The 6,145-nt window shown below is 44.9% G+C and overlaps 1 protein-coding gene across 1 annotated transcript; it reads right to left on the minus strand.

Annotated features, from left to right (window-relative positions):
• Positions 1-233: 233 nt before the first annotated feature.
• Positions 234-4,932, minus strand: LOC112895002 (GPI transamidase component PIG-S). Its single transcript, XM_025962860.1, has 13 exons — positions 4,675-4,932; positions 3,905-4,583; positions 3,504-3,588; positions 3,293-3,382; positions 3,086-3,159; positions 2,560-2,644; positions 2,372-2,461; positions 2,113-2,243; positions 1,594-1,675; positions 1,460-1,507; positions 1,101-1,173; positions 920-1,023; positions 234-640 (listed from the first exon to the last, which is right to left on the minus strand). Exons 1-13 carry the CDS (start codon positions 4,853-4,855, stop codon positions 521-523), a joined length of 1,842 nt encoding a protein of 613 aa, XP_025818645.1. The 5' UTR covers positions 4,856-4,932; the 3' UTR covers positions 234-520.
• Between the last annotated feature and the right edge of the window lie 1,213 nt (positions 4,933-6,145).

Genomic DNA, 6,145 nt, shown 5'->3' on the forward strand with positions numbered 1-6,145 from the left:
CAAACGTGCCGGTGGCGGCGACGGCGAGATCGAAGTGGGGCTCAGACATGTCGAGGTCGATATCGAGGAGGGGCTCCGCCTCTAGGCCGTCGATGGTTGGCCGGGATGACGTCGATGTCGTCGGGATAAATGAATTCCTGGAATCTGAATTATTTGTGTCTGTCACATACTCTTTCAGTAACTATTTTTTTTTAACCAACACAGCAGGTTCACTCTGTTGCCAAACACCCAGATAATTGCATCAATGCCTTTGCCATTGCAACATCTTTGGTCAGGATCCTGAGCATCGATTCTTTTCTAAACCTAACAACAAAATATGGGTTACAACTTACAGCTAGCTTTACAAGCATCCCAGTGTGTCTGCTTCTCAGCCTAGCATCAGGTGGACGTTTCAGCCATTTCCGTGTGCACTAGAACAAATTGACAATGCCAATAACGAGCAACTACATCGCATCAACTGTCAAGCTTGTATGGAAGTATCAGGCAGTGACGCTGCCCTAAACCACCACCAGGCACCAGATCAGGATGATGTCGCCCGGGAAGCAAGAAATGCTGAATATTTTGCTCGCTCTGCCTTGTAACGTTTCAGCTCTTTGATTGCCGCCAGCAGCACATGCAGGGAAACCGGTGCGAAAAATGGCTGCAGAATGTATAGAGTGCTTAAAATGGTTGCGGACAGTATAGTTCTTAATGTAGCAGTAGTACCGATTGGATATGCACATGAATTTTAGTGTACACTGTATAGTTGTCGTTTCATTCATTTTGCAGTTTCTTAAGGTTAGTAAGCTCTATATCTGATTTAAAAATCCATGATTGATGAATCTAACTACTGTACTGTTCACTTTACTTTCAGGATCTGAGAAATCATGAGTGTCAATCATAAAGGTTTACTGACAGAAGTCTGCAATAATGTACTCACCATGTAAATTGCAAAATAATGCTCAACTGAAGCATAACTGATTGACATAATAGATGGGTGGAAAAATGCATCCTCAGCTAATGCCCTCGCTCTTGTTGCAGATACTGTACATCAGCACACTTCTCAGCAAATATTCATAAAGTGCAAGGACATAATGCAAAAAGAGTTATTGAAAACTTGCCAGCTGAAGAGTCACTTATTCCTAGAGTTGCATTTCTTTGAGCTAAATTTGCAGCTTCAAGAGAAAGCTCAACCTGGAAAAAGAAAATGTAAATGGTTAGGACAAGCTTAAGCTCTCTATTAAGTGATACTATGCTATAATCAAGATTGCAAACAATCAGCACCATTGTACAACGGTAAGATACAATAACATATAAGCCGCATATACCATGCAGGTTCAGGTAAATAATTAAATGAACATATATTTGAATGTAACATACTTCTGTTGCTTTAACCATGCATAACCAAAAGGTTAGAAAGATAAAAGCTAGTTACAGATCTATGAGCTGTCCATTTAGCAAGAGTGGTAGATGGACAAACCTGTCTTCCAATTTCATCCATGACAATCATTCTTGGGAGAGAACGGACCTGGCAACAGAAATAACGTTAGTATGCACCCATGTGCATAACAGCCTCTTGTATATCATTAAGCACTGCCTCAAAATGGGCCATACCAGACTGGATAGAGACTCCAAGGTGGTGAGACATGACAACAGATTGGAACATGCATGATGTCGATACAGTAAATCTAACTCCCTGCAAGGGGGGAAGAGGAGGAAATAAGAAGCACGATAATGGCAATTTGAGCTTTACTAGACTTCTTGTTCTGATGAATATGATTTGCAACTGTGAACAATTGTGTTCATAACCAAACTCTAGATCATCTACCTTTGCTGAAGGCCCAGTTCACCCTGATTGATCTTGCAGTTATTAGATGTCAAAAGGTGAGGTTGCCACATTCTATAGTGTGTTGTGTGCAAGCAATGTGATGCATAGTGTAGTACTGACGGATGGTTTGAGGATATGCAGTTTGTGGTAATCAGAAGGGCAATAATAATGGTGGCCAAAATGTTGTCCAATCAGGTGATGAATATGGAATAGAAATAACAGGCCGTGCAATATTGTGTTTAGCGATAGCAAAATATATTTTGTACTGTGGCAAATATAGTAAGACGGTTGAGAAAAGAAATTACCATTCTGTGAACCCCTTTTCACTAGCTACAAATTTTGTTGACATGTCCATATCTTGTGAGCGATAAGATGGTTTTAGACCAAACAACTGCCTTAGTTGTCCAATGAAGATTTCAAGAGTCTCCATATGTTCCTGTTTGATATAGGTATTTTAACAAACAATGCTATTGCAAACAAGGTATTCAGGACTCAAAAAGTGACCTTTGCATATGAAAATGCCAAGATATCAAAGAGGCAAGAAAATGATTCGATTACACACACCTGAGATGACATTTTCTTCCGGGTACCGTGAGTTTTCCTTGAACCAGGTGAACAGTCCGGTGGGTTCCAGATAAGAACACCTCCCCACATCTATGAAACAGGATAATGCTGTTAAGAAAATAGCAAGATGGGTACCAGAAAGAAGGTAGCATTACTCCCTTTTCACGGCTAGGTATAGCAGCACTTACAGGGGATATAAATGCATTAGTTTTTGAAATCCCACCGTCAGGAAGTTGTAAGTGCAATGGGCATTCCTTTGCAGATGGAACGTATCTGATGATTATTGAACAGAAGGTTCAGATGAGCATCCGGACATATTTGTACAACTAATAGCAAACTTGATCAATGAAAAAATAAAGTGATATACTTTATCTGTGCACACTTGACACATGAAAAATCAGAAAATCTAGGTGAAAACATGGCATAAACTTAATAGTTTGGTTTTTAGGCTTTCATCAAACTTTAAAATAAACAACAAACAGAATGGACACACTATACTAAAAGAAGTTTGATAAGGAAAAAGGAGAGTGAAATAATTAAAAATAAGGAAGGAACATTTGAAGAAGGAGGGTAGTAGAAACATGTGTTATGCTAACACTTCCTGGAGACAACAAATTAAATTAAATCATGGTTCTGAGACTCTGAGTAAGTTTGATACTATACGAAAACAATAAATATAGAGATTAATGAGCAAGTTTGATCCAGGGAACATACACCACAAATTGAAGAACTTTCGATCGTCCTGTAGCTGAAATTGATGTATCCAAGTGCCACTCATTTGAATTTACCTGTCAACGTCATATTTTCATGGCATGATTAGATTCGTGGATCTCACAGTTGACTAATATATATGCTTAAGGGAACTATCCGTGTAATGCAGTCAATCACAAATAGTTTGTACAAGACAGATCAGAAACATACAAAGAAAGGAATGTCTCCCATACTAAGGACATTGCCACCCAGTTTATCATCAGCATATGAATATGACGACTTAGGAGTGTGGTACAAAACCTGAAAAAAATGATATAATTATTATTTATTACAAATGATTATCATAAAACAAAAGGAACATCAGCTATTTCACAAGAAATGGAATAAGGCAGCTTAGTTTAAAAGTAACAAAAATTAGCACCTGACTCTCTATATTAATTTTCGCAATCGGTCGCAGTGCCTCAATCACAGGATCCAACATCCTCTCACCAATCTTTTCAAAGTCCCTGCATGTAGAATGCCTAAGTGTAAGAATTACAACGGTGGCAGCAGCAACTAAGTTTCATCTTTGCGAGAAGCTAAGCTCAGCCTACAGAACATCTAACTGATGTGAATAAGAAATATAATCCCCATAGTCTAGATGCTGTAATGTAATGCACAAGTACCTTATCTATGTAGTCTAATATGGTGTACTTTACTTAAACATCTAAAATAGCGCATGAAAGAATTTGAATTTTTCTAGCAATTTGATATGGGAGGGAATACTAGCACAGCAATAAAGCAACAACAAAAGTATAGTTAACTCGTGAATTCTGTTCTTACCAATCGTACATCCAACCACTTGGATCAGCATTCAACAAGCTAAAGGATAGAACAACATTTCCATCTGATCCAATTGGCATGAACTCGCCCTTCCCAATGCCTGTCTCACCCTCCTCAATACCGCCATTCATGAAATACTTGACAAATACCTTCCCAATACTTGACACAGCCTTAGCCTCGTCAACCTTTCCAACCAGCCAAGCATGCCGATGCTTCCCGATAACAACCCTCATTTCCTCCACATCATCAATTTCCACAACCACAACAGTATAAACCATAGACCCGTCCCCGCCACTGCTGCCCAGTGCCGAGTGCAGCAATTCATCAAACACCTCATCACCAAGCACCAGGTCCGCAGTGGTCACAACACCGCATTGCCAACGCGAACCAACGCTGCTGCTGCTGGAGCAGCCACCAGCCGACTCGACGGTGGCTGATACCGAGACATTACCGGCAGTGGGAGGGGCCGGGAGGAGCTGGAGCTTGGCTGAGATCGCTCGCTCGAGGCGACTGGCGAGGGATGCATCGGAGGGACCGGAACCGGGCCGGAGGAAGACCGCGTGGAGGCCGCAGGGGAAGGATGGCGGATTGGAGTGGAGGCGGTGGGCGAGGGCGGTGATTGCGTCGGAAGGGAGCGGCGAGCGGTGGATCTCGGTGGATTTCAGCAGGAAGGGCAGTCCTACAGAGAGACATGCAGAGATGCGGGCGAGTTATACAGAGAAGAGTCGAAAACACTAGCCACGGGAGCTAGGGGAGGTGGCGGGTAGTACCGAGGAGGAAGGAGAGGAGGACGGAGGCGGTTAGGACGAGGCGCTTCACGCCGGGCTTCGTCGTGCGCGACGGCGGGCTGCTGCCGGTGGAGGTGGGATTAGAAGCAGGCCGGCCTCCAAAGGTGGAAGGAGCAGGAGGAGGAGGAGGCGCTGAGGCCTCACCGGCGGCGATCTCCGCCATCGCTCAAGTGGCCGGAGAAGGTCCGGCCGGTGTCGTGTAACCGAAGGGGTCAGGTTAGCCGTACTTTTGCATTTTGATCCTTTCTAAGAAAATTCATGTTTTGATCCCTGCGGAAGTATTATCGGTTTTTCACCATAGGCGTCGGCGCCGTGATTGACAGCCTCTATGCGTGTCAGGATCGTGAGTTATGGCGCTGAGATTGCAGGCACCAGTAAATGTAGCTATAGCGGTGGTGATGACATGGTAGAGAGCTTTAACACTAAGATCCATGGCGTCGAGCTCCCTGCCATGTGAGGTTACTGGTTCCTCTTTTCTCTGCGCTCTCTCTCATTCCCTTCCGTCGTCTCTCTGGATTCTCTCTCTTCTCTCCTCCCTCTTCTCGGATCTCCGGCGCCGCTACCGCAACTTTCCCTTACTGGCGCCTGCCTCCTCACTATCGCCGTCACCGCGGCTGCCGCTTCCACTGACCGAGGTCACCGCCGACTACGCCCCCTGCGCGGGCCTCGGGCCAGGGCTCGGCTCCCGTGCCCCGCTCCACTCGTCGCGGGACCCTTGGCCGCCCTCAGCAGGGAGGCCGCGCCACATCGACACCTCCGCCCGGCGCCTGGTAGGAGAATGGGGTTGGAATTTTTAAAAGCAAGCTTGGCGCTATAGATCATGGCGTCGAGCTCGGTGCCGAGATCTGTGATGTTGAGCTCGGCGCCATGGCCTATGGTGCCACATTTACCGTGTGCCTGTCACCTCGGTGCCATGTATCATGATGCCGAACCCAGGATCCAAACGTAGGAATACTTCGCCCAGAAGTTTAAATGTGAATTTTTTTCACGAAAGGGGTTAAAATGTAAAAAAGACGGTCAGGTTAGCATCGTTGTGGGCCGGGACTGCTGTCGACTGCCTGACAGGTGGGGTGGTGGAATACGGGCTGCGAATACCGTCGGCTGTAGTAGTTACTTCAAGGCCCAGTCAAAGAGGCCGCGTGCTTGCTGGGGCCGAAAAGGCCTGAACACGGGCGATCAGCCCACCCAGCATTACTAGTAAATTAGTAATCATCAGTTTACCCAATTTGAAAAATAAATTTATTTTTTAGGGCAAATCACAAGAGCTCTAATATATGGCAGGGTTACAATCGTTCCGAACTGCTTCCGCTAGCCTAATCGGGAAACGGTCCGACCAGAACAAATCAGGGTCCGATTCCGTGGGCAAGCTTGCGCAAACATGAGCCGCCACGTTGCTTTCCCTGTTTACATGCAAAAGTTTGAAGCAACTAAAAACCCTACACAGCTCTCGGAT

The sequence above is a fragment of the Panicum hallii genome, chromosome 5, assembly GCF_002211085.1.
Source record: "Panicum hallii strain FIL2 chromosome 5, PHallii_v3.1, whole genome shotgun sequence".
Lineage (NCBI taxonomy): Eukaryota > Viridiplantae > Streptophyta > Magnoliopsida > Poales > Poaceae > Panicum > Panicum hallii.

What these genes read in the sequence shown, in the direction of transcription:
- LOC112895002 (XM_025962860.1), bottom strand. Translation starts at nt 4,855, where the DNA reads ATGGCGGAGATCGCCGCCGGTGAGGCCTCAGCGCCTCCTCCTCCTCCT. An exon ending in GAAAAGGGGTTCACAGAATG is followed by an intron (nt 1,676 to 2,112) that starts GTAATTTCTTTT and finishes CCCCCCTTGCAG; the next exon opens with GGAGTTAGATTTACTGTATC. An exon ending in TGGAGTCTCTATCCAGTCTG is followed by an intron (nt 1,508 to 1,593) that starts GTATGGCCCATT and finishes TTCTGTTGCCAG; the next exon opens with GTCCGTTCTCTCCCAAGAAT.